The 25,379-nt window shown below is 58.6% G+C and overlaps 1 protein-coding gene across 2 annotated transcripts in view; it reads right to left on the reverse strand.

Annotated features, from left to right (window-relative positions):
- Positions 1 to 1,698: 1,698 nt before the first annotated feature.
- ZC3H4 (zinc finger CCCH-type containing 4) overlaps positions 1,699 to 25,379 on the reverse strand; it is a 31,591-nt gene continuing 7,910 nt past the window's right edge. The window contains exons 2-14 of one of the 2 annotated variants that reach the window (XM_012733794.1): positions 19,108 to 19,327; positions 18,709 to 18,819; positions 18,209 to 18,431; positions 17,236 to 17,390; positions 16,603 to 16,699; positions 16,372 to 16,508; positions 15,806 to 15,910; positions 13,801 to 13,912; positions 13,201 to 13,310; positions 9,336 to 9,700; positions 8,819 to 9,162; positions 6,244 to 6,495; positions 1,699 to 5,113 (exon numbers count right to left, since the gene is read on the reverse strand). In XM_012733794.1, coding sequence (XP_012589248.1) covers positions 3,594 to 5,113; positions 6,244 to 6,495; positions 8,819 to 9,162; positions 9,336 to 9,700; positions 13,201 to 13,310; positions 13,801 to 13,912; positions 15,806 to 15,910; positions 16,372 to 16,508; positions 16,603 to 16,699; positions 17,236 to 17,390; positions 18,209 to 18,431; positions 18,709 to 18,819; positions 19,108 to 19,327 — 3,751 coding nt within the window. In that variant the 3' untranslated portion in view covers positions 1,699 to 3,593. The remainder of the gene's footprint in view (positions 5,114 to 6,243; positions 6,496 to 8,818; positions 9,163 to 9,335; positions 9,701 to 13,200; positions 13,311 to 13,800; positions 13,913 to 15,805; positions 15,911 to 16,371; positions 16,509 to 16,602; positions 16,700 to 17,235; positions 17,391 to 18,208; positions 18,432 to 18,708; positions 18,820 to 19,107; positions 19,328 to 25,379) is intronic. The other variant, XM_012733795.1, reaches the window with a different exon arrangement.

A 25,379-nucleotide genomic window follows, 5' to 3' on the forward strand; every position in this document is an offset into this window, starting at 1 on the left:
TGCTCCCCTCAGCAGTGTACTTCGTTGATCTGCCTGTTCTGCTCCCCACTCTGGCTTCTGGTGAAGCCTTGCCGCCCCTGAGCCTCTGCCCCTAAATACAGCCCCAGTTCTGTATGCACAAATAAATCTTTAAAAAAAAAAAAAACAAACAAACTGGAGTGTAGGCCAAAAGTGTGGGAGAGGGAGGATTCCCCTGAGACACAGTGGGGAGCAGGACAGGCAGATTAACTGAAATTCACTGCTGAGGGAAGCAGCGGGGAGTCAGGAAAGGTCTGCGCTGCCCTGTGGGTCACTCCCTGACTCAGATCAAACTCAGGCCACAGTGGTGAGAGTGCTGAGCCTTGACGCCTAGGCCACCAGGGAGCACCCCCACCCCCAAACATTCTTACCTTAGTGGATGCTGAAGCCATTGGAATTCAGAGTTCTGAGTGACAGCTGAAGTGGCTTTTACTCAGAATGGAAGGATTAGCAGCATTTCAAGGCCCAGACCCTGAACTTGACCTGGAGTTTACCAGCTTCAGTTGTCAGGAGGAGGGCGCCAAGATGTCCATGCCTTAATCCACATCCACCTGGGCAGGTGTCATGTACCTGGCAAAGGAGACCTTGAAAAATCTAAGGGTCTTGAGATTGTCCTGGGGGCCCCATCTTCTCACCTGGTCCTTCCCAGCTGTGTTGAGATGGGACAGTGCAGGACGGGTGGGAGATGAAACCTTCTGGCTTTGAGGACGTAGAAGGGAACTTGAGCCAGTGTGGGCAGCCTCCAGAAGCCGGAAAAGGCTTTTCCCTCCCAAAGGGAATGTAGCCTCACAGCACCTTAGTGTCAGCTGGGGGAGACCAGTGACACTCTGAAGCCAGAGTGATAGGTCACAAACTTACTTGGTTCTTTGTTGTCGAACACCACAAAGTTCTGCATGGGACGCAAAAGGAAAATGGAGGCCCAGGAAACAGAAGCCAAACTACGCCCAAAGGAGACATGGCTGGCTTTCCGGCCAAGCCGTGCTCCCTTTCCGGCTCCCTCTCCAGTGTGACCACCTAAGGCCCCTGGCCCACCAGCAGGATGGAGTCTGGGCCCCAGGTGGGGCGCTGGAGGGCTGCTGGAGGGAGGGGCGGGCAGCTCATGGGGCCCTCATCGGGCAGTGGGCAAGGGAGCCTGGGGAAGTTGCCACAAGGGCATTAATTCCATTCATGGGGGCCCCACCCTTCTGGCCTCATCACCTCCCCATTCCAAATACCACCCACTGGGACCAGGCCCACGCGAGGGGTCTCGCTGTGGCACTTGGAGGCCCTGTGGCTTCTCCGGCAGTGAGGCTGGCTGGCGTCACCTGCACGTGGAAGCTGGCCCACACAGCTGCGCGATGGTGCTGTGACCTCTGCTAAGGCAACCTGAGCGTGGAGGGGGGCCGGGCCCCGCACCCCTGTGTGTCCAAGCCAGGGAATGGTGGGGCAGCACCCAAAGGAGAGAACCTCAGGCTTTTTAAAATAACTGCATCCTTTAATGGCAGTAATACAATTATTGGATTAAGAGACCACAGGGGAAGGGCAGGTGACATCTCTGGAAGACAGATATGAAGTACAAAAAGGGGTTGGGAGTCATGCGCGATCATTGTAAAAATACAGTACGTTATATACATATTTGCACCATCAACTTTCAGCTCTGAAATCGTTATTTACACTTGTTACAATCCTGGTCAGAGGACAATTTTGTCTTTAAAAGCTCGGTCTGATGGCAAATGAAGATTCTGGGTGAATTCATAGTGCCATGGGGTTCTTAGGCTGAATATTCCAAGAGGAGGGTGTCCAGCTTCTAGTTCATCCACAGATTTCAGTTTTTAAAAAGTATTTAATTTCTTTTACAAAAGAAAATTCGCAAATGAGGGGGGAAAAAAAACCACCCATCCACCGTGTGCGTGTTCTCACTTTACAAAAACACCCAGGCCACAGCCCATTCCCAGGCCAGTCCTGGGTGGCTGAAGAAAAATCTCACTAATGATTGCTTAAAAAAAACAAAAAAAAACAAAAAGAGACAAACCTCACCCCGCCAGGACACACTGCACTGCGGGCGGCCTCCCTGCCTCTCGCCCCAAGCCACCGGACAGCTGTCGGGGCAGAGGGCGCGCGGTAAGGAGCCTCGCTCACCGGCCACGCAGAGGCGGCGGGGGCGGAGGCCCGTGGCCTCATTATTAGCAAGAGATGGGGCTCCGCGCAAGGCATGCGGGTGGCGGGACCAGAAGGCAGGAGATGGCTGGTGGGGAACTGCCGGCGCTGCCCCAGGACCCTGACTCACCCACCCCAGCTCCCCCTGGGCCTGTCTCTCCAGACCAAGCCTGTGGGGTGCACCTGAGGCCAGGCTGGAGCGCAGCAGGGTTCGACAGAGCTGGAGGCCCCCAGGCTGTCGTCGGCTTCCTTCCTGGCTCAGCCAGACGAGGGGAGCAGGACACAAGCTCCTGGTTCCATACCTCCCACCAGCAGTGGGGGTCCCAGGGCCTCTCCCAGAGAGAACCCAGGAGCCCCCCACCATGTCCTGGCTATCGTGCCCCACCCTCTTTTCAGGTCCACTCTCTGGAAGGTGTCCATAAATCCCACAGCGTGACACACCACTGGGTTGTGCGCCCGACAGCTGGGAAGAAAGCTATACCCCCTCTCCAAGGAGGAAACAAAACATGGGCTCTAAACATAGGATTTGAGGAGGCCTGAGGCGCGCAGAACACACAGACACGCCCAGACCACACCAGGACTCCCTCCGGGGGTGCCTGGTGGCGCGGCCATACCGCGGATCCTTGAGCTGGCCCCACTGAGGCGGGGCTGGGCCTCTGGGGCTCTCTGGCTACTGTGGGCCAGGACAGGTCCTGGCCCTGGGGGGGGATGACCCCTGGCCGTGACAGGACAGCTAATACTGATGGAGGATGAAGGGCTGGGTGAGGGGGCTCCCTCCTGGCGGCAGCTCCAGGTGGACACACCCCACGCCACCCCCCCCTCCCCCCAGGTCCCTCTCCCAAGTCCTCCGAAGTGGCGAGCCTCAGGAGGACCAGGACAGAGGCTGGCAGGGAGGCCCCAGGAGAGCAGAGATGGCAGCCTGACAGGGCTCCACAGGACTGTACAAGGCTTCCTGCCGCCGGCTGGCACCACCCCTGCCCATGGCCACACCTGCTTCCAGGGCTGCCTGCCGTGGGGCAGTGCCTCTGGCAGGGCCATGCAGGTGTGCAGCGTCCAGGGCTCCTCTGCGCCCAGTTCTCTAGTCCTGGGGAAGTGGAAGTGGGCCTGGCTGGCAAACTTGCCCAGAAAGCCTGGCACCCAGCCACCAGGCTGGGCGCAGCCTCCAGGGAGTCCCAAGTGCAGGGCCCAGGCAGGCTGAAGCCCAGGGGACTTGCGCCTGGGAGCCTGGAGCACTAACCAGAACCAAGACAGTTATATACAATTTAGATGTTGCAAAGACAGTACTACTTTAAAAAAGAAAAGAGAAAGGAAAACTGAAAAGAAAAAGGAAAGAACGAACACCCAGGCTCCTCCCACCAAGTCCCCAAACTCTGGTTGCTGCTGCCCTTAAATATGGCCCTGGGAAAGGAAGGTGCAGGGAGCGCGTGACCCACCGAACACTACTGGCAGAAGGGGGAGGCAGTGGGGTCAAAGCCTTTAAAAACATCTTTCAGGGACCCCGCGTCCTGCTCGCCCTCCTGGGCCGGGCTGTTGCCAGCGAAGGGGCTTCCAGAACCCGTCTTGGGCGCCTGCTTCACAGTCCCGAAGAGGGTGGGCACGGGCAGGTTGTGCACGCCAGGTTGGGGCGGGGCGCCCTCTGCTGGCGGGGTGCCCGTGGCGGCGGCCGTGGCCGGGGCGGCTGTGGCCTTGGGTCGGGGCCGGTTGTAACTGTTGTATCTGTCTGTGGCTGTGCCCGCGCCCCCATCTGCGCTGGCCTTCCCGGGGTCAGGCTGCTCCAGGGCGGATTTGCGGACAAAGGGGGGCTCCTTGGCTTTGGGGCCTGCGCTCTTGCCGTTGCCCTCGGCGCCCTTGGGCTGGGGGCCTGCCTCGGCTGCCGGCTCTGCAGCCTTGCCGCCAGCGTTGGGAGTCCTGGGGTCGTACAAGCTGATGCCACTTAGCACGCTGCTCTGCCCACTGCCCCCGCCCTGGCCCAGCCCGCCGGCCGCCAGCACTCGGGGGTCATAGGGGGCGGTGGCTGGCGGGGAGGACTCCCCGCTGGGGCTGGCGGTTGGCGAGGGCGAGTCATTGGGTCCTGGCTTAGCAGCCCGAGAGGAGGCAGCAGAGTCTGCCGGTTTTTGTAGCCGAGGGTCGGTGGGGGCCTTCCGTACCCGGGGGTCGCTGGGCTTGTCACCGGGAGTCGCCGAGGAGCCGGTGGCATTGACAGTCTTGAGGATTCGAGAAAGGAGTTCAAAGTCAGGCAGGCTGGAGCCGGCAGGGCTGGGGTCTGCGGCGGTACCCGGGCGCTGCCGAGGGTTGGGGGGGCCCGAGGTGGTGGCACGGTGCAGCCTGGGGTCCAGGGCCGCCAGTGACTGCAGGGCCGCAGGGACGGGGGGCACCGTGTCCTGCTTGGGAACGGGCAGGGGGATCAGGTCCTCGGGGTTCCAGAGCACAGTGCGGGCAAAGGTGGGCTTGCTCAGGGTCACGTCCTTCTTGATGTGGCTGAACTGCTGCAGCTGCGACCGCGGGTCGCGCAGCGGGTGCCCGGGGAGGGGCTCCAGGGGGATACTGACGGCCTTCTCCCGAAGGGCCCTCTCCCCTTCCTCCTCTTCTGCAGGGGGTGGCCCAGACCCCTTCGAGCTGCTGGGGCCGGCGGGGCTGGAATGAAGGCCACCTTCAGGCTTGGCGGGGGGCAGAGAGCGAGCCAATCGTGGGTCAGAGGGCCCCACGTCTCCTGGGCCTGAGCCGCTGGACGCCTCGGCATGGCGGGTGAGTCTGGGGTCCCGGCTGAGGCGGGGGTCAGCCAACCGGCCTCCTGTGGGGTGTCCCTTCTGGAGGCGGGGGTCCCCCAGCCCACTGCTGCTCAGCTCTCCAACAGAAATCTGGGGTCGACTAGACGTCTGCTGCCTCAGGGTCTTCAGGATGGAGGTGACGCTGCTCCCACCCTCATCCTCGTCGCTTGAGTACCAGTTCCCGGTGTCACCTGAGAACACAGAGGAGCAGGGATGGGTGAGGGGCCGCCCCCACGGCTGCCAGCCCCCTGGCCCCGGGACAGTGACTAGGGCCCGCTGAGCCCAAGGCTCCTCTGCCTCTCGAGGCCTCAGTTTCTCCTCTCTTAAGGACCCCCCACCCCACCCCGGGCTGCCACAAAGAGCCAGTGAGCTCAGGGCGGCCGTGTGCAGGCCGCAGGTGCCGGCTCACTTCAGCCCCAGCCACCCGGCAGGCAGTGCGGCTGTCATGCCCTCGAGACAGGGGAGACAGCAGCAGCACGGGCAGCACGTGGCACCCAGGAGAGGGTGACGGAGCTCAGACTCCAGCCCAGCACTGCCTGGCCTCACCCGTGTGGCAGGCCCAGCCCGGGACAGCCTGCGGAGGCCTGGTACAGCGGCACTGCCTCAGCTCCCGCGCGCTGGCTCAGCCTCCTGCCCACGGCCCTCCCAGAGCGGCGGGAGACCCAGGAAGGAGCCCTGGCTGGCCAGGGGCAGGGCTGGGGGCACTCAGAAACTGGCCCATGTGCAACTTCCAGACGGCTAAACCCAGAGCTGCCCAGCGTGGGGCTGCCCTCGCCCCACGGCCCGGCTTGTTCTCAGACTCCAGCCAGGTCACCCGCGGCCCCCAGCTTCAGGTTCTAGACACCACTTTTCCGCCCCATTTCACTCTGGCACGGAAGCCACCGGGCTCAGCATGCGGGCTGCCGGCTGGCGGGGACCAAGCGTCCACTGCTCAACACCAGCTGCCAGTGCGCCCCGCTGTCCGAGAACAACGGCTGGGGAGGGCTGTGAGCGTCTCCCCGCAGCTGTCGCTGCAAGGGCAGAGGGGAGCCCTGCCCAGCCGCCGTCTCCTCCCAGGACCAGCCCCCACCCGCACCCCCACCCCTGAATGGGATCAGGGGCTCTACTGATCCCCAAGACACAGGGCAGCCCGACAGCCACCTTCCTCAGGCACGTGCGGCTGCCCCGTGGCTTCCAGACTGCGGGCAGGGGTCCTCCTGGCTACACGCACCTCTCCAACTAGCAGCCTGACCTGGGCGCCCCCACCGCTCCCCTGCACAGCAGCCGGCGGCCTGCGCCCACAGGGAGAGCCCGTGCCCCTGCCCCTGGGGAGGACACGTGCCTTCCTCATTCTCCCGGTCCTGCTTGCTGCTCTCAGCCAGCCTCCTCGCTCTCTCCTCCTCCTCCTGCTGCTTCTGCTGGATCCTCAGGTACAGGGCCCTCTGGGCCGAGGGCAGGAAGTCGGGGACACCGGCGCCCGGCTTCGGCCGGCCTGGGGGACCTCCCTCAGAGAAGCTGTCGGGCTCCAGAGGGTGCTCGGGGAAGAGGCGCTCCCCAGGCTCCCCCGGCAGCTCTTCGTAGTGCCCGTAGTCCTCTGCGGCAGGGAAGAACCGAGGGTCCGAGTTGGGACGGGCCGAAGGTGCCCCCTCCAACCCGCCTGCGCCCTGGGCTGGAACCCTCCCACCGGGTAAGAGCAGGGACCCTCCCCTCTGCCCGAGAGGCCCCACAAGGATGCAGCCGCTGAGAATGGGGTTCACAGCGAGGCTTAGTGACATGCGCAAATGCTCGTGGAATAAACACAGGATGGAACGGTGCACAGTGTTCATAAACACAAAGGAAAAGCTTTGAAAAGCCAGACAGCAAACAGTCCGTCTGGGATGACGTCGGGGAGACGGGCTGGGGTCCTTCACTTTTGCTCCACTCTAGTTCTCAGCCCCTGCAGTGAGCCCAAAATCAGGTTTCTCTGTGACCACGAACAGAAGACGGAGCTCGCGGTGAGCTTCCCTCATGGCCTGAGCTCACCCTCGGGGGAACGACTTTCCACAAGGAAGAGAACGAAACACAACGCTGCTATGGCTGCAAGTCCACCCAGAGGCTCCCAGGGGGCCCCTCCTCTTGGGCTTCCTGAACGTGCCCTTGCATTTCAAGTGCGCGAGGTGGTTTCTCCCATGCAGCACCTGGGAGGTGCAAAGGCCCCCTGCCTTCACTCCCAAGGACAGGCAGGCAAGGGGCACCAGCGACCTCCTTCCACAAACCCCCCACATCTAAGCCAAGAAAGGGCAGCAGCCCCGGCGGACGCACCTGGAGACCAGAGCGCACGGGGGAGAAGTGTGAGGCGTACAGTGTCTAGGAGGCACGTCCAGGGTCAGTGCTGCTCCCCGAAATGTACTGTGAGGATGAAATGTCCCCCTCCCCCAGGGCTACAGAGCTAGTGGGGAGGTGCGGCTCACAGGGACAGCAACCGCTGTGGTAAATGTTCCACACGAGTGCCGAGGCAGGCAGTGCGCAAGGGCCCTTCTACCCCAAGCTCCACCCCCGAGGATGCACGGTGGCAAAGGCTGGGCGCAGAACCTGGGGGCGCTGGGCCCGTACCAGAAACCCTGGTCAGCAAACTTCGAAAGGGTGGACTTCACGACACAGGGGTTGGACCCTGAGCTGTTTTTCACAAGAGACTTCAGAGACACCTGCGGTAAACAGCCTGGCCCACTTTGGTTCCGTCCCCCATCCAGACCTTTTCCCAAGCATGTTCTTGGCATGCTTTTTTTCTTTTAAGCGGGGAGGGGAGAGCAGGAAGGTCAGCACCCCCTTGTCGGCAGCCTGCTGTTACCATTTGAGAACATGCCACAGGTCCTCCTGACCTCTGGTCCTCTCCCCAAACACCTATTCACACAGCTTCAAACACCACCTAAGATGCCCAAGACTCACATGCACTTCTGGCCTGGATGTCTGACCGCCCCCAAAGGACCCCAAGAGGCTGTCCAGTGGGTAATTGGTACCCACAGCAGAGGAGGAGAGTGCCAGAGAAGTGGCAATGTACCCCCATGCCGCCACAGCTGTCTCAGTAGCACTTCTGGTGCCAGGGAGCCTGGAATCGCCCACCTCCAGCGACATCTGCCATCCCAGGGAGAGGCCTGCCAGCCCCGGCAGGCACCGCCTGTCCTCCCAACCAGCCCTCCTGCTTTCCTGCAGCCCCCTGACCTCTGCCAAGCACAGAAGTTGTCCTTCTAGCCCCTGCCATCCTTGGCCGTAGAATTCCTCTACAACCCTGTCATCCTTCTGCCGAGGTCACCTCTCTACCGGCACCAGAGAACGTGTGCTGGACGCCTGTCCCGTGCCCCTCTCAAGGCCACCGTGCCTTCCTTCCCTCTCCAAGGCCTGGCAGCCTCAGCCTAGATCGTACGCCTGGGGCGGCCTCCTGCTCACATGCAATCATATGCCTGGAGGGCGCCAGGGCCCACCACTCTCCACCGACTGCCTCACTCCCAGCAGCCATCAGCGTGAAACGCGCGGGTCCCATTTCGGTACAGCTAAGCAAGCTCTGTCCCGGAACTGTGTCACTGTGGGCAACAGCAGGCACACCTCAGCCTTAACAAGAAGGGAAGGCAAGACTCACGAGGACAGAACAAGGCAGAGTAGTGAGGTTGACACCAGCAGCTCTGAGCCAGGAGCGCCAGGAGGCCCCACCCTTGGGGGCGGCCCCCACAGACTCTGCTTCTGACCTCAGGCGACCGACAAAGCCTCTAAGAGCTGGACGTTCCTGGTGATGGCAATCTGCTCTCCTGGACTGAACCCCATGCCACTGAAAATGTTCACCCGCTCACAGGACAGAGATGCAGACGGATTCATGCTTCCAAAACTCGGCGCAAGGAGGATGCCACCGTCCCAGGACCCGTGCGAGCCCAGCCCGCCCTGCGCACCTGTGTCCCCGAGGAGGCCGGGCTCCACCTCCATGCCCTCCTGTTGCTGGTAGAAGTTCTCATAGAAGTTCTGGGCTGGCGGGATGGGGGGCATCATTCCAGAATGCGGGGAGTCTCCAGGGCCATAGGGCATCATTGGGGGGCCACCGGGTCCCATGGGTGGGCCAGGGTTCATGCCAGGGCCCATCGGCATGTCAGGGTGCATGTCGGGGTGCATGTCGGGATGCATGTCGGGGTGCATGTCGGGATGCATGTCAGGATGCATTGGGCCACCCATCGGTCCTGGGGGTCCCATGTTGGGCCCAGGGCCCATAGGCCCCGGGGGTCCACCGGGTCCGGGGAACCTAGGAGGAGGAAACGGGGCTTGTGAGAGGGGCCACAGGCAAGGGTGGCGGCCACACTGCTGAGGAGGCGTGGGGTCCTCCAAGGAGGATACCTCAGCTGTGCAGAGAGGCAGGACGCTGGCCCCGTCACGGAGCCTGGCTGGCCCCAGAATGTCGGCCTGACCGGCACTCACCTCACACCCAGCTTCTCAGCCAGCTGCCCGGTGGGCCGGACCACGATCTCAAACAAGGAGGGGATCTTCTTGTTGTACATGTCCTGCTGCTGCTGCAGCTGCTGTGGAGACAGCGGCTCGTGCACTGGCATGGGCATCTGAGGGGGCCCGGGAGGTGGTGGCGGCGGCGGCGGGGGTGGTGGGGGGCCACCCTGCATAGGCCGGCCATTGGGAGAGGTTGGGGCCTGGGGGCCAGGGGGCCGAGGAGGGGTAGGCAGGAGGCCCACGCCAGGGGGTGGCTTGGGCAGGGGGTTGATGCCCTGCTTCTTCAGCTCCTCCACTTCCTTCTCATCCTCGGCACCCGCTTCCGCATCATCAGCCAACATCTGTGGGTGAGAAAGGAGGGAGTGAGAGGGGTGAGCCTCCCACGCCAGGGCTGCAGCAGGGCTGGACGGGATGACAGGTGGGTTTTGAGATCTCTGAAACGCAAGGACGCAGGGCCCTACTGCCGTAAGACCTATGACCACCATGCCCTTGGGCACCAAATCGCTGTCCCGGCAGCATCTACTCTGCATGGCAGGCAGGGGAGGCATTCCTTTTGGTGGCAAAATAATTTACAGAAAACGTACTAAGCATTTCACCCTTCAAGGGCCATCAGTGTACTCAGGATGTTGTACTATCACCATGTCTAACTAGTTCTAGCACTTCCCAGTCACCTCAAAAGAAGACCCAATAAGCAACTAGTCCCAGCTGCCCTCAATCCCATGACGACCACCCTACTTTCTGTCTTGACGGGCCTGCCTTCTGACGTTTCTCAGAAGTGGAAGCTGCACCACATGGCCCTCTTTCACCTTTGCTGGTTAAACAAATGAACAAGAGGACAGAAAGGGCACCCCGCCCCAGCACCCCCTGGACTCTGGATTAAGGCTGCGTGACATCAGCTAGGAGCGCAGGGGTAGAGGCGCTAAGGCTCTGACTTCTCTGCCCAGTGGCTGGCCTGTCCCCCTCACCTCCACTCTGCCCCAGGCCCAGTCTCCTCTGTCTAGTCTCCTTAACATACCCCTGCATTCAGGTAGCGCAAACTTCCTTTCCGTGGCCACTCGTGCCCTCAGCTGCAAAGGCAACACTCCGCGATGCTATACCTCATGAAACAGAACAAACCTGACCACAACTTCCTCCCATGCCATGGAGAAAGCACGAACGTGCAGCCCACGAACAGGGTCCGTTGCCGGCCCCCTTCCCAGGTGCTGGCTGTATCTCCAAGGGCTGGGTTTGCCCGCTGTGAGCGACTGCACTTCTCTCACCTCCAGTGCCCAAGGACATGCACCGGCACAATGGGCACAGACTCCCAAACCGTCACACTCCCGGGGGGGCCTCCCCCTCCTGCTCTGGGCTGCTCAGGTGGGCCTGCCATGGGGGCCCCCATCACTTGATGGCTTCACAGCCTGCTGGCTGGCTGGAGAACACCTCCTCCACCTTAGCTGCCGGCAAGCCTCCTTGCCCCTCTAGGGGACCTTGCGACATCCTCAAGAAGACGAGCAATCCTGGGTAGGATGGCTGGGACCCATAACCTCTCTTACCCTGACTGCTTCTGATGATATCAGAGGCTTCCAAAAGTCAAAGCCACCCTCTCCACAGCAAGGGGCTGATGCAAGTGCAGTCTCGCCAAGGATGTGGCCAGAGTAGCAAGCTCCTGGGCAAGGGAAAGAGCCCTGGCCAGAAACAACCGCAACATTCTCCAACTGCAGGCCAGGTGCCACACAATGGAGGCGCTTGTCGGCCGCAGACAGCCCGCCACAATCTGCTGTCTTAGGTGCTTTGCACCCAGCAAAAACAGCCAGATCTGGGAGGTGGTATAGACACCCCCCAACAACACCAGGGGTCTTCAAGGCCTGGCAACTGGGAGGTGCTCACCAGAAAGGGTACAAAGTAGTTTCTGAGATGATGGGATGAATTTCCTCCACCTACATTGTGAGGTAGCCACTGGACACTGTACGTCTGTCAAAACCCACAGAACTGATAGTAAGAGCACACACATCATTTAGGGATCACACCACAACTATAAGACACGTGCCTATAAAACAACTGTAAAAAGACTTATGTTTTTCAGTGGTTAAAAATTTCTTATTGGAGAAAATGTCAACTTATTCACTAAGTAAAGAACAAACACAAAAAAGCAATTAAACGTACCAAAGGACTTTAAAGGCAAAGAAGCAGAAAGTACGCAGCGAGCGAGCGGCAAAGCAAACGGGTGCCGAGGCAGTGCCGAGGGTCGGGGCAGCTGGCGGAGGAGGGCGCCGCCCTTGCCGGCGCTCACTGCCTACCCCAGAGGAAAGCACGTTTTCAGACCTAAACCAGATGGCAAAAACGGATGTGTGTCTGGACAGACAGAAATGTCACCAAGCAGCGGGAACGCAAGTCTGAAGACAGAGGAGGCTGGACAAAGACCACCGACCTCTCAGGGAAGGGCGGCTGAAGGCCGGTCCTAAGTGGCACCGTGGCTTGGACCAAGGAGCCAGGTTGCCCAAGCGGTCACTACCCCCGGACACGAAGGGAAGGGGCAGCCCATGCCTCCAAGGGTGAGCCAGGCCTCTGCCCGTAAACTCTTATTTTTTTGACCACCCCAATTTGATTCTAGAAAGGTTCTTTCAGGCTCAAAGCTCATTTTTAACCTGGTGAGACATGGCTTTAGATAGGGGACAATCCTGATGATTTCAAAATGTCTATGGCTGGAGCCTGGACTGTGCCATCGTGGTTTGCACTGGGCTTTTGATACAGTAGCTAGAGCTGAGCTGGGCAACGTGTGGCCACTGTCCACAGATGAAACTGTCCTTAGTACCCACCCAAACAGGCCTTAAATTTTTTCAGCACATATCATCTATTGAAATGATACTTTGCATTATGGACTTTAAAAAGATATAGTAATAAAATTCACGTCATCTGCTTCTTTTCCCTTGTTCTTAGCTTGGCTACCAGAGGTAAATGGACTCTGGGTCCGTCAGCCCACTGGATGCCCTGTCTAGTGCGCCTGGCCAGCCACCAGCAGGGGGCGCTCCTCTGTCAGAGACGCGCCAGTTGTCCAGATGCCAAGCGGAACCATTACTCTCCCAACTGCCTGCAACAGGTCTTAACTCGCACAGGCAGTATGGCTACAGGTTATAACACCCAGGGTAACGGGTCCCTAAAGGGCCTGGCAAGATGAGAACTCTGTCCAGGAGTCCTCTCCAAGGGGAGCGGATGGTCTCCTTGTTCCTGGAGCAAGCTCCTTCTCCAGCCCACGCTGGTCACTGGCTGACACACTGACTGCCACCAGCCCAGCGGCCAGTCCCCGTGCCTAGCTCTGGGAACTAGCGGCAGGAAAGCCTTTATTCAAGAGGGCACGTGTTCTTTCACCCTTTCTCTGGGATGCATGAACAAGAACCTGGGGTCCCTGAAACCCTAAGCCTGACCCCTGTCCTCAAGAAGATTAACAGCTACAATGACATTTCCAAGGTGACCTGGTGAGTCTTCCCCACCCGACCCCACCCCGCCTCCAACCCCCTCCACCAAACTCTCCCTCCTACTGTGTTGCACAATGGAACCATCAACCTTGGAAGGGGTGCTGGACATTTCCACCCAAACAGAATCCACCCCAACCTCAGCTCTTGTGTACCTGGGATCTGCTAAGGGACAGCTTAAAAAAACCACTAGAAACGCATGCAGACCCCCCCCCCAGGCAACACCCCCTCTTGTAACCGCCTGCTGGGAGAGCAGCAGCAGACTATCAGCCAGAGAGGACGCAGGCGCGCAAACACCCTACTCCCAATCACACCGCCAGGCCAAGCTGCCCCACTCGATGGACAGCACCTTCCTGCTCCCCACAGCTGTGGCCCTGCACCCCCCTCACCTTATCCAAGAGCTCCCGAGTCTCTTCAGTCAGCGGGTCGTGGGAGAACATGCAGTCGTCCCCATTGATGCAGCTCCCCGTAGTGTGGTACAGCTTGCACGGGAAGTCGCGTTCATCGCAAATTAAGGCAAAGGCTTCACCTGAGCAGGGTCCCCTCCACCCCCACCCCACACCCTGCCCCGGGCAGAATCCACCCGTGTCTGGAGGTGAAGAAACCAGAGCCCAGAGCAGGAACCAACTTAGGCCTCAGCCCCAGAGCAAGCAGACGGGCCTCAGCCCCTGGACGAGGCCCGCGCTGTCCAGAATTCTGCTCCGTGCTTCTCCCGCCTCGCTGGCCCAGGGCTGTTAGGTCCCCAGGGTGAGGGAAGTTCAGCACCACAGTTACACAGCCAGAGAGGCGACAGGCAAGGGTAGAGGCCTGAGCAGCGCGCAGAGCACCCCAGCTGACTCATCTGCAGAAGGGGAGCAGACTCGCATCGCAGGTCAGCCGCGAGGGTAAAGGAGGCAGCTGCAGAGCCACGCAGCGAAGGGCAGCTGTGAGCACGGGAGGGAAAGTCCTGTCCCCTCCGACAGCTCAGCTGTGGGTGGCCAAAAGGATATCATGCATATAGGGGCAGTTCTCGGCTCTGGCACAGAACCCGGTGATGTAAAACTTGCACAGTTCACGCTTCTTTGGTAGCTCGATGTCGTGGCTGAAGTTGCAGTGGTCTCCCTGCAAGGGAAGCCGGGAAAAGCTCAGCAGGAGTCAGGCACTTACCCTTCTGCAGAGGGAGGCCACTCCTGTCACCCTGAATCAGGGAGGGGCTGGCCAGGACAGGATCAGCGCGGGTCCCCATAAAGCACACCGCCAGACTCCCCGCCCTCACCACAAGCCTCCGACCGCTTCTTCCCCACACCTCCTCTTCCCTTCTCCCTTTCTCTGATCTACCTGCTGTTCCACACTCTTTTAACAGTCACTCTTCAGGCCTACACTTTATCGCTAACAGAACCCCAATTTTGTCTGGAAAGACACGCCTACTGAAACTACTCTTCTTCCTGGCCTCCCTTGCAGTTCTGACCAAAGAAGAGTAGGTCAAAATTCCCAGGAAGCACGGCATGTTGAACTTAAGAATCCCTTCACCAATGTCTTCCTACTGCCCTTAAACTGACGCCAGAAGGCACAGCATTCACTGTGCAACTAGGGGGACAAAAGCCACATGCTTAGAGAGTGGACTAAAAGGCAGGACGAGCTTCAGGGCCCTAAGCCCCAGCACCAGCCTTCATGGCCGACCCAGCCCAGACGTCTTGTTCTGACAGACGCGTGTTGCTATATTTAAGCAGCAGGGTGCAGCTGAGTTTCCCATTACCTGCAGCTGAACACGGCATGAACAAGGTTCAGGTAAATGCAGGCGGGAAGTGTTCTAGAACCATTCTCCTACACCCAGGAAAGGCAACTCAGTTTTCTTTCATTTTGCTTCATTTTGCTTCATGTACTTCACATTCCCAAATATAAACTGCGACTATATTAAGGACCACAATGCTTATATACACATTACATCTTTTTCTAAGATGGACACACAAGTGTAGCTATTCCTGGAGATGTCCACTACTTTCCTCTTAAAAAAAAAAAAAGCTGACTGGAGGCCAGGCCCTCCTGGTGGAGCAATGTGTTAAAGTAGAGCACAGTGAAGCCATCTGCAGCCACTGCAGCATGAGTTCAATCCCCGGCCAGGGAGTGACTCACATGCGCAGCAGACCTCTCCTGTCTCCCGCTGCTCACCTCAGCAGTGTATTTCTGCTAATCTACCTGTTCTGTTCCCCACTTTGGCTCTGTGGTAAATCCTCTCAACCCCCCACACTTCTGGCCTATACCCCAGTTCTTGTATTCATAAACACATCTTAAAAAAAAAAAAAACAAAAAAAACCAACTAGGGCCCTCCCTGGTGGCAAAGCGGGTAAAGCACAGCACTAAGAAGCTAAAGCCATTGCAGCCTGAGTTTGATCCCATGACCTCTCTCGCTGCTCCCTCAGCAGTGTACTTTGTCAGTTGGCCTTTTCTGCTCCCCACTCTGTCTCTGGTGAATCCTCTCACCGCCCCTGCACCTCTAGCCTGTACCCCAGTTCTGTATGCACAAATAAGTAAATCTTAAAAAAAAAAAAAAAAAAAAAAAAAAAGCTGAATGGTTGACTGAGACTAGATTACACTGAGCTCCTACAGCACTGTTCAAATGGTCCATCTTCTGGTAATGAATTCTACCGTGAAGGTCAAGGCTAAGCCGATCTTCCCACCCCACCTATTCTCTCAGGATGCCTTAAGAGCTCTCTCTCTAACACGAAGTTTGCAATAAGGTAAATGGTACGTAGCACATCTCTGCACTAACATCCATCCTACCAGTATGTGTGAGGACATAGGGATAGGATGAAAAATTTGGCCAAAAAATTCTACTAAAACAAAACAAGAAAACCCCATGTTGCTTTGGGTCTTCAATCATCTGGGAGGAGAACCAAGTCTTCTAGGTCCCAGGCATCTCTCCATAGCAGGGAATCCTAGGTACACGGTCTTCAACACCCACAGCGCCAAGGGCCCACAGCGGGCACCCCACCAGACTCTCCTCTGCCCCCTTACCCATGTGCACCGTCCTTCCACGAAGTACTTGCAGATGACTTTGCCCTTCTTGTCGGACTGCTGGTGGGGCTTATCATGGTCACCCCTCCGGTAGCTTCCGCCGTCCTGTAAGGAAGAGAGCGCTCGTGAGGACGGGAGGGAAGGGCCTGTGCAGGCCGGGTGGAGACAGGCCGAGATGAGGGCAAGGAAGCCGGCCAGTGGAGAAGCGCACGCCCTTCACGGAGGGGTGGGAGTTAGCAAGAGCACTGACCAGAGGCCGCTCCAACAGTAAGGCTCTGTGGGGTCTGGGTACCCGCCTTCCCCAAAACTCCAAAGCTAACAGAAAGGGTCACCTAGAACCTCCTGAACCTCAGAGACTCATTACAGGTGACTGCAGGTGCATCAGCAGAGGGTCTCACCAGAGGCACGTCCCCTGTGAGAGACGATTAGTGCTGATTGGCCTTCTGGGGATCAACTGAAGGGAGCAGGGGGCCAGGATGGGCCTCAGAGGACATCTCATTAAAGGAGAAGAGGTCGAGAAGGGGCCCTGACTGAAAACACCGGATGGGAACGAAGCGCCTGCTCACCCCCATGTCGTCGTCGTAGAAGTCCTCGTCGTCGTTCATGCCGCCTTTGTTCATTCCGCCCCGGCCACCTCGGCCCCGGCCCCGGCCCATGCCTTTCCCCCGACCTCGGGAGCCCCGGCCTCGGCCCCGACTGAGCCCTACGGAGAGCACAGTGTTAATGGCTGCCTCCCCAAGGAGCCTCCTCACACAGCAGCTTCCAGGAGGCCCCCATGCTCCCCCCAGGGTGCCCACCTCGTCCTCGGCCATCTTTGGAGCGGCGGTACTGGTTCAGCTCCTTGGAATATTCGTCGTAATCCTCGTCTCCCAGGGGCTCCTCACTTTCTCCGTACTGGCATATCAGGGAGAGGAGAGCAGGAGGTGTCAGGCAAGGACCCACGCCCTCGCACACTCAAGCGCCAGACCCAGGTGGGCCGGCGAGCCACAGCACACCGTGTCTGCACCCCTCTTTCACACACCCCAGCCTGAGCAGTGAATGGTCCAAGTTCTCCTTTGCACAGGTTTGAGAATGCCCAACCGCCAAGCCAACCTGCCAGGGTGCCCGGACACCCCTGCACAGCAGACAGCGGCCCCCAACAGGGATGCATGTAGGCAGGAAAGGCCTCCCGGAGGGACAGAGGGGGAGGGTGGTGGGGCAGGGTGTGTGGGTGAACCCAGCGGCAATGGCAGGACGCAGGCCCTGGCTCCAGGGGTGGGGACATAGTGAGTGGGAGCTCACCCGCTGGGACCTCTTCACTCCTGACCCACAGGAAGGTTCCCCCTATCCCAGGGCAGTAAAATGACGCTCTAAGCCTGCCGCTAGAGGCTTTCTTCCCACCAGCACTTGCGGTTCCACACCAGTTACCCCTGGGTCTGGAGAAAGCTTACTTCCATCTCCTCCTCATAGAAGTCATCGTCGTCCTCCGGGTGGTCTCCTCCCACGGAGCCTCTGCCACGGCCTCGACCTCCCCTGCCCATGCCTCGGCCTCGAGACCCTCCTCGGCTCCCTCGGCCCCGGTAGCCCCGGCCCCGGCCCCGGCTGCCTGCAGGGAGATTCGGTTAGTGAGCCAGAGCCCCAAACAAGAGTAAACCCCACCCAAGAGAGTGCCGTCAACCCACCCTCTGACCCCAGAGTCAATCATTTCGCCCCCCCTCCAAAAGCCTTCCCTGCTGCTCTGGGCAGCCTTTTCAGCAGCCGCTGGCCTCTCCACGAGGGCCGCAGCATTCAGGAGCCTGCCACCACCGCACCCCAGCCACCAGCCACACGTAGCTCCTGAGCGTCCACAGAGTGGCTGAGCAAAAGTAGGAGATGCAGTAAGTGAAGGGGGCACACTGGATTTCGGACCAAGTGAAAGAGTACTGAAGACCACGCCTGTCTAGTTCGATTGTGTGCAGAAATAGACTGTGAATGTATTAGGCCGATAGCACACACTGCTGGTGTTAATTTTATCTGCTCCCTTTACTCATTTAACTTGAAGACCAGACGCTCCCCTGAGAGCAGGGCCTGTCCAGGAGTGTCAGCTGAGGGAAGAATGCCCGGCCAAAGCCGCCTTCCAGATTCTGGGAAATCTCGTAGAAGAGGGTAGTTACAATGGCTGGGCCCTTGCCCTCCCAATGCCACACGTTCAAAGGTCAGAGGTGTGGCAATCCATGGGTGGCAGACACACCTGGTCAGGTGAGGCAACTGGGAGCCTGGAGAGGGGGAGGCGGCCACTGAGAGCTGAGGCCTGTGCGGCGGCCCTAGCCCAGAGGGGAGCGCGGGCTCCTCCCGCCCCGACCGGCACACACTGGCCATTGCGCTGCCTGAGCCCGGGTCGGAGACACGCCGGGGGTGGGGTGGGGCTGGGCGCGGTGGCCTCACCTCGGCCCCGGCTGCTGCCCTCCTTGGCACGTCTGTACTGGTTCAGCTCCTTGGTGAAGTCGTCGTAGTCATCCTTGCCCAGGTCATCGTCCTCGTCGCCCTCGTACTCCCCGTACTGCTCGTTCTCGTAGTCTTCGTACATGCCGTAGCCCTTGCTGTCCAGCTTGGAGTAGGCCTTCTTGGGCAGGGATGTGGTGTGTGACGGGGGGTACTGCTGGTGGGACTGAGGGGACAGGAGGGAGTCAGCCCTGGCCGTGGGCCTGGACCACAGGCACCCCCACTGCGCCCGCTGCACGCCTGCCTGCGGCCCTGGGCACGCCGCCAGCCTCTGGGTACCCCGCGGCGGGCCCCACCTAAAGCTGGGGGCCCTAACCTCAGGGCACGGCCTGGGCTCAACCCGGCTCCACGCTTGGGGCTGGGCACCCCAGGTCTCAGTCCCCGCCTGGGCGCTGGCCACGTGGGGCGGCGGGCGCTCGGCAGGCGCTGGCGCCGCCACTCACCGGAGCGTACGGGGGGCTGTACTCGCGGTACTTGCGGTGCCCCTTCTCGCTGGGGCTGAAGTCCGACTCGTCTGAGAAGTCCGAGAAGTCATCGCTGGAGGAAGCGTGGCGCTGCGGGGACAGGGCAGGGACTGAGTGACCCCGTCACAGGCAGGCCCATCTGGTGGAGTCAACCCTGGAGAAGCCATGCTGGAGAGTGCCAGAAGGGTTCTGTGCTCGGCTCAGAGACACCTCACCTAGGGGCATTTGGTGGCCATGGAGCATGAGCTACCAATTCTTTAAAGGGGCCTTTACCCAACTGGGGAAGAAGCAACACTATTATCAGTGCTCTCTGGCCTGCCAGACCAGCCCAGTGCCAGGCAGCGGCAGCCCCCAAGAGCCCCAACCCTGCAGGCCTACTTTGTGCTTGGATTTCCTCCTCTTCTTCGACCGCCTCTTCTCCTTCTCCCGCTCTTTCTTCCGCTTCCGCTTCAGTCTCCGGTGAGACTTCTCCTCATCAGAATCACTGTGGTGCTTCTCCCCCTTTTCCTTCCGACTCCTCTCCGGCCCTCCTGAGGTATCCTGGGTTTCCTCGGCCCCATCATCTTCCAGTTCACCTTCTTCCAACTCGCCATCTTCCCTACAAATGAACCCCAAAACCAACATGAACGTGGGGCTTGAGGAGACCCCTGGAGGGCGAGGGGCTGGCCGAGGCTGCTGGGAACGAGAGTGGTCAACCCCCACGAGAGGTCCAGGGAAGGCGTGGGGGCCACAGTCTCTAGTTCCACCTCTCACGCTCCCCCAAAAGGTCTGGTCTTTATAAAGGTACTGCCACCAACCCCTGGACCACGCCAAAGTCAGGTTCCCCAAAAGGCCCCCCAGACTGGAGCGCTTAGAAGAAAGGGCTGAAGTTCTGGGGTCAGGGGAGTCAAGGGACTCGCCATCTTGTGCCGGTAATGAAGTGGGACTCAGGTAGCACTGTCTGCGTGTTTCTGACGGGCACTGGCCCACAGAAGCCGCTTCTCCCAGGAAACACGGACAGCCTTGCTCCCACAGCAGCAGGGTGCTGCCGGGGCCCGGACTGCTGGCAGCAGGCGGGAGGAAGATGAGGCTAGTGGAGAGGGCCGTGGTGCTCACTGAGAACAGCCCGCAGATGCCCGGGCCCTAACCCTGGAGAGGCCGCGAGCACCAGGCAATGTTACAAAGGCCCAAGGGAACCATGGTGAGCGGGCCCTGCCCCTGGGGTTCCAAGGTCTGGCACCGCCTGGCAGCTCCAGGGTGCTGGGGCGCAGGCAGGAGACTGAGTGGCTGGAGGAGGCAGGGGCAGCTGGCACAGGATGGCCCTGGCCCTGGCCGCTGCTGTGTTCGTTTCCCACCTGACTCACACTGCCTCCCGGACCCCTTCTGGCTCCCCACTCTACAGACTCCCTGGCTGTCTACTCTGTCACCCCAAATGCTGAACTCCAAAAACCAGGACAGCTGCTGCCAACAGGACTGTCTGTTATCAGCACACTTTGGGGGCAGGGAGAGGACAGATAGGGTCAGGAAGGGAGAAGCTGAGAAAAGAATCCTGTTTTTGAGCCAAACCCACAGTTTTCACAAGTACAGGAGCTGGTTTAGAAAAAAAAGAAAATTTAAACATGTTTCAAATGTTCCCTTAAGTTCTTCTTGGAAATGTACACGAGAGCTTTAAAAATATTCCTTCCTTCTAAATTAACTAGACACGAAGAAACCAGGACCCCAAAACCTAACCTCCAAAGGCAACGCATGGAGGCAAAAAAGGGTCTAGGTGGAGTCAGTGCGGAAGCAGCTCATTGGCCAGGGCCCAGAGGTTCCCCAGAGGGTCGGAAGGGCTTCCTGGTGAAAACATCCCGCTCAGCCCCTTCCCTCAGGCCCCTTGGCTCCCTTTTGTTCTCCCCCTCACTCCACACGCACTCCCCTCCCCTGCCAGGCTCCGTGTCAAGGAGACCCCCAGAAAGGGCTTTCCCTTAACTCTCATTCCCAATTCAAAGGGGCCAGGGCCCAGGGCCAGCCCCACGGAGGCCAAGGGCAGCTCTCACACAGAATGCAGGACACCACACGCTTCTGATGTTTCAAAGGCAACAATACAGAGCTGGGAGCCCGCGGGCTTTCCACCTCATGTGAAGAGCCAGGTCGCCCTGGGCCAAGCCATGTGAAGACGCCAGGTCAACTGGACAGCATTCCTGACAAGTGAGGCACTCGTGGGGCGCGGCCACAGGAGGCACAGAGCTCTGCCAGAGGGGCAGAGGGGAAGGCCTCACCCACAGCAGAGGCAGTGCCCGACTGGGGAAACCGGTTGTGACAAATTCCCAGAGGGGGGAGAAGCTGTCACTCAGCGGCCTGGAGATGGTCCCGGAGCTACCAGGGGCCCTAGAGGGGACAGTGTGGGCGGGCCAGGGGGTAGCAGCTCAGGAGAAGCAGAGACAGGCCAGACAGACATGGTGGAGCGGGGCAAGGCCCAAAGATAGATGGCAGAGTAAAGGCTGATATTTACTGAAGAAAAGCAGAAACAGAGCATTACTTGCCACACTCTGGAAGGAAGATGCTCGGGGGACCAAAGTCAAGGGCGGGGTGGGTGCACACACCCTGACACCCATGGGGACTGCAAACAGCCAAAGACCTCCCTGGAGCCAGGAGGAACCTGTCCCAGATGAAGGGGCAGGGGAACAGTCTCATGTTTCAGACACATGGGACTTACAGGGAGAGTAGGCAAAGGCACTTGTGGGGGGTCACAGCCGGTGGGTAACACACAGAGAAAGCCAGAAATACACGGTTTCCTCCTTCTGAGTCCCTGTTCTTCCCGCACCCATGAAGTCAGAAGTGGAAGGGGAGGACGCCTCCAACACCCCTGAGGCCACAGTGCTCTGAGCACCATGCCCAGCACCGTACCTACTCGAGGCAAGAACCTCGATTTCGGCGCTGCTCCTGCAGGAGACTACCACAACAGAGCCTGTGCCCCGAGACAGCCTCGGTAACAGGGGGCTGGGGCAGTGAGCCAGAGCTGGCTGGCACCCCAGATACGCCCTCAGCTCTGCTGCTCGAGGGCGAGGACATGTGGCCCCCGTCCCTGTCCCACTGACGCCCTGGACGAAGGCATAGGCTGCTTCACATTTTGCCCCTGAGGCAAGGGTACGAAAGGCCAGCCAAGACACTCCAGGGCCTGAGCCATCACCAGGAATGATTCTAGGACTTTCCAAGACAGAAACACGGCATACAAATCCAGCCCACAAAGACTCTGAGCCAAAGAGAATCCGGATTCTCTGCTATCTGTACGCCGACAGCACTGGGCGCGTGTGACTCGGTGAGACTTTACCTACACTTTTTACCAACTGGGCGCTGGGCACTTGAAAATCTTTCCCTCAAGATGGCAGAAGCTGAGAAAGGCTAAAAAAGTTGCTGATCGCTTAAGAAGAAGCAGGGAACAGCAGAGGGGACACTGGAAGGTGACACTGGGCATTCTCAGTGGCGCCTGGCCATGCTGTGCCCCACACGCCCCAGAGCCTGGGCAAGCCTCTTGTCACCTGACAGCAGGCCCTGATTACTCACTGCAGCTTCGCAGCCAAATGTCCTGCCTGAGAATGAGGTCTGTTCTTTTCAGATTCACTTCAATAGAAAGAGACCAACATACACCCGCTGGGACAGAGGGCAGAAGTCCTGCGGCCATGTGGCGGCACAGGGTGGTTGCACAGGGCAGCAAGCAGGCTTACGAGGTGCTGCTGCAGAATACCTGCAAAACCCACATGAGAGTGGGGTTAAAGCGGAGGGAGGAGGCCTAACACACTGTGACATAATCCTCCAAGAAAAGTGGGGGAAGTCCCACTGGGCTAATCATTTCTACCTAGACCTGCCAAAGCCTCTTGAGACAAGCCTTCTAGAGAAACCCTGCAGTGCTGGCCCAGCCAAAACACTTGTCCCCAGAGCCGGACTGGCATGGCTGGCAGATGGCCTGCAGAGCAGGTGACCGAGCGCCAAGAGAGATCGCCCAGAACTGGTGACGGGACGGAAAGGGGAAGAGGCCACGCCGTGTCTAGGTAAGGCCCGGGGTCACATCTGCCTTGTGCCACGTGAACCAGGCTGCCAGCACACTGAAGCGGCCCCCTGAAGAGATGGTGGCCCTTCCCCTCAGGTCAAAGACTACATCTGAACGTCCATCCCTAAGAATGCCCACTGGCCCTCTCCAGGGGTGCAGAAGAACATGGCGTAGTCAAAACCAAGGACTTGGCAAACACCATGCCTGGCAAAGAAACCTCACATTCCCAGCGGGCCGGCTCCATCCACCAGCCTAGGACAAGGAACTCAACCCTCCTGGTCTCTTCCCTAGCCTGTGCTCCAGGCAACCCAACCCCAGTGCTCCTCATCTGTACCCTGGAGTAACTGAGTTCCCACCTCAAAGAGCTGTGGGGGTTAGACAAGCTAGGCGCAAAGCCCCTGACATGGGGGCTGGGTGGGAGGCACACAGTTCAGGACCAAATAGCACCTACTGGCTTTAAAAACCGGTGAGCAGGAGTGGGTATATGCTGCGGACAGCCCTGCACCGCTGGAAGCCTGCCGGGCAGTGTTTTGTCCACAGACGGTTACAGCCGGCTCCCACAGGGACCAGCTATCTACATGGCTCCCAGCCTGACCTGGCCGCACAGTGCCCTGCCAGCAGGTCCCAAGGACTGAACTGCCAAGTTGCCATCGCCCCTTCTTCAGCAGCCACCTAGGTGTTACAAGAACCAAATGGCTGACTGGGAGGAAAAGCCACAGGGAGAACTGGATCCTGGAAGATGGGACAAAGGCCCGTTACCAAGATGAAGTCTGGGGTATGGAAGCTTTCTAGACAAGAGGGTGGGATGAGAGCTGAAAGGGGACTGGGTTTGGGGCTCCATCTAGTTTAAAAAGAGAAGCAAAAACAAAACAAAAACCCCGAAAGATGGAAACTCATGGGAGTTGTGACTGTTACCTGAAGATCATAAGCGCCCTTGACAAGAGGCAGCTAGGGTAATGTGAAGGTCAGGGTTATGGTCATAAACTGCCCAAACTCTCAACAAATGGCCTGGGTAGGCTCTGAATGACCTATTAACTAGGGACAAATTACAAAAATTACAAGGCGGCCACGCCTCTTCAAATGTTTAACAACAGGCATAATGCATGTCCAGGATCCCCAGATCCAACCCTGCAGGAAAATCGTTTGCTAGGAGCGAAGGCAAGGAGCCAAAGCCCCCAAGACCTTCCCTCGACTTAGGACGTGGTGAAGCAGCCACAGGGGTAGGACCTCAGAGGGATTTTCAGAGGCAGGAAACTCTTGACATAAAGCTCTGGGTCTTGCACATGTTTTTCAGTGTCCTTACTACCTAGGTTCATGGACCAAAAACCAAAAGAGCAATAGGCTCTGTGTCTCCCTTTCCCTCAACATTCTTGGGGCACTCATAACTGGCTCTGTGACATCACGACGTTGCCAAGGCAACAGGACCAACACCATGGACACAAGTCTAGTGCGGGAGAGGCTTGATGTGAGCAGCGCTGGGATCCACAGCCAGAAGGCACCGTGGGGCAGACAGAGAAACCGGAAGCCAGCCCGGGTATGAGACAGTGCATCATCATTGTTAATTTTGTTAAGCCTGATAATATTGTTGTTGTTGTTCTTAAGATTTATTCATGCACACAAGAACTGGGTTACAAGCCAGAGAGGATTCACCAGAGACAGAGTAGGGAGCAGAGCAGGCAGAGCTACTGAAATACACTGCTGAGGGAGCAGCCAGAGGGTCAGTGATCTGTAGGTCACCTCCCCCGCTGGGGAAGGAACTTGCACTGCAGTGACTGCAGACAGCACGACTGCAGACAGCTTCGTAGTGCTGCACTTTAATTCCTTGCACCACCAGAGGGGCCTCAAGTTGATACTGTTTATGAAAGGGGGGAGGGCCTGCTGGTGGCACAGGGGGTTAAATCTCAGTACTATGAAGCCATTGCCAGCCACTGCAACATGAGTTCAATCCTGGCCAGGGAGTGACCCACATGGCATGGCAGACCTCTCCTGTCTCCCCGCTGCTACCCTCAGCAGCGTGTTTCAATCAACCCACCTGTTCTGCTCCCCACTGTCTCACCCCTCGTACCTGCGGCGGACACCGCAGCTATTGTATGCATATCAAATATTATAAAAATAAATAAAATATGAAAAGGAGAGGGGGACCCTCACAGAAGGAGAAAAGAACCAAAATTGGCAAAAGGTATCTAACTGCTAGAGACTAAGTGATGGGTCTATGGCAATCTATTATACTATTTTCACTTTAATATTGAAAATTTTCCATAATAAATCTTTAAAAAGACAAAAACTGCCCCATGCTGGGACAGCCTCAGCAAGGCCAGGAGAGGTGACGTACTCAAGAACTCCCAGAGGACAGCTGGGGTGGGGGACCTCCACCACCCCTCACCAAGGCCTAATGTCCCGGCCTGGTACTAGGACTTTCTCTTAGAAAGTCCAAGAGAAGCAGAAAACAATCGTTACTAACATCCTGGCACCTCACTGCTGTGCTCTTCACTTAGGACACTCAGAAGAGTCTCCCACACCCATGAGGCACCAGCATTCTCATTTCACAGACAAGCAAACTGAGGCTCAGAAAAATTTGGCCATAGTGGGAAGTGTCACTGCGGATTCATCCAAACACACACACCCCTGGGCGGGGGGCGGG

This window comes from Condylura cristata, unplaced genomic scaffold, assembly GCF_000260355.1.
Source record: "Condylura cristata isolate star-nosed mole 26May11 unplaced genomic scaffold, ConCri1.0 scaffold00041, whole genome shotgun sequence".
Lineage (NCBI taxonomy): Eukaryota > Metazoa > Chordata > Mammalia > Eulipotyphla > Talpidae > Condylura > Condylura cristata.